Here is a 1580-nt window from a genome sequence, read left to right as displayed (position 1 = left end):
TAGTTTATGTATATTAAATTACTCCACACACACACACACACACATCTGTGTGTACTAGCAAGAGATGTATACCGTCAGTGAGCAGAACAGCCCAGTTTTCTGCACACACACACAACGGGAAAAGCAAGTAATGGAATTATTAGAAAACAAAAAAACACACACAAAAGTAAAAGAAAAGAAACTCCAATTAAAAGAGAAAGCTGATAAACAGATTATTAGTTTTTTCACCCATGGGGGATATAAGTAATTATGATTATGTTGGTTTAACCATTATTATTATTAGTTGCCCTCAGATGAGTCCCAATGTTCAGTACACGGTAGCGGAGACCAACACAGCCACAATCAGTAGCGGCACACGCACCCACACAGAACTGATGATACTGCTGTCAGCATTACCCTTGTTCTTCTGCACTGCGGAAGCGATGCTGCTGATCTCTGCGTTTGGTACGAGAGATGGAGATAGAGTGGTAGTTGGTGCTTCTGTGGTAGTGTTCTCGGGGCTCAGCGGTGTAGTGGTATTTGTTTCGTGTGAGGCTGGTGCGGCAGTTACATCATCAGTTGCAGTAGATTGCGTGGTAAGATTAGAGTCAAGAGAAGGTGTCGCGGTTGATTCTTCACTGACAGCATTCCCGGTATTAGCCGGAATAGTGGTATTTGTTTCTTCTGAGCCTGATATAGCAGCAGCACTTGGAGTTGCAGTAGGTTGGTTACCGGAATTAACATCACTGGGTGCAGTACTCTCCTCTCCTGGAGAAGAATGCTGCATAGCACCACCAGGATTAACAGAACTGTTATCTGGGGCTGTTTTAGCCTCAGTTTGTGGTACGTTTGAATTGGAATGAACACCTTCAGATGGTTGTGCGCCCGTAGTTGGCGTTACTGTTGGATGTGTTCTTGTAGCTGCTGGAGAAGACTGCTGCAAAACATCACCATGATTGCCATTACTGTTATCAGTGGAGTTTGCCGACTCAGCTGGTGGTACGTTTGGATGTGAATTAACACCTTGAGATGGTTGTGCGCCTTTATGTGTTAGTGCTGTTGCCTGGGCTTCTGATGCAGCTAGAGACGTATTCTCTGCAACATGACCTTCTGCAGCAGCTTGTAATTGTTGTGCTTTTGCGGCATTTTCCAGTACCTCACTTTCCTGTTTCAGTTTTAGTGCCTCTTGATTCTTCATTTCTTCTTCTTTATTTATTTGTTCAAGTAGTTTTTCTGCCTCTTTAAACGTAAGTTTTTCTCTCTTGCGCAACTCCCAATGCTTCTTTTCTACTTTTTCCCAATCAGCAGGATTATACGAAGGTACATCAACCCTAGTACTACCTACAAAAGCCATCACCGCCTTTAGCTGTCCATCAGTAGTAGTAGCAATGGTGGTTGTTCTTGCTGTTCTTGCGGTACGCTGGCGGCAGAGGTCTGCGTACTTCCCACATGCAGACACACGGCTGCCCGCACCGCATGTAAGCCACTCGCTCGCAGCAGCGGGGCGTACACGCAGCGCACCGCCGGCCCCGCACGACACCTCCACAGCCCCACGGGATACACCACGGCCACTGGGACTGTCATTATCAACAGCAGCAGCA

The 1580-nt window shown here is 46.3% G+C and overlaps 1 protein-coding gene across 1 annotated transcript; it reads right to left on the bottom strand.

Moving 5' to 3' along the window:
* Positions 1-307: 307 nt before the first annotated feature.
* TM35_000741000 (uncharacterized protein) lies at positions 308-1579 on the bottom strand (the record flags this gene model as incomplete). Its single annotated transcript, XM_029031265.1, has 1 exon — positions 308-1579. A coding segment is annotated over one exon (1272 nt), but the record flags the coding sequence as incomplete, so codon positions are not given.
* Between the last annotated feature and the right edge of the window lies 1 nt (position 1580).

The sequence above is a fragment of the Trypanosoma theileri genome (genome assembly GCF_002087225.1).
Source record: "Trypanosoma theileri isolate Edinburgh chromosome Unknown TM35_Tth_74_V1, whole genome shotgun sequence".
Classification (NCBI taxonomy): domain Eukaryota; phylum Euglenozoa; class Kinetoplastea; order Trypanosomatida; family Trypanosomatidae; genus Trypanosoma; species Trypanosoma theileri.
Note: the sequence above shows the minus strand (reverse complement) of the source record. Positions and strands in the feature narration are given on the sequence as shown.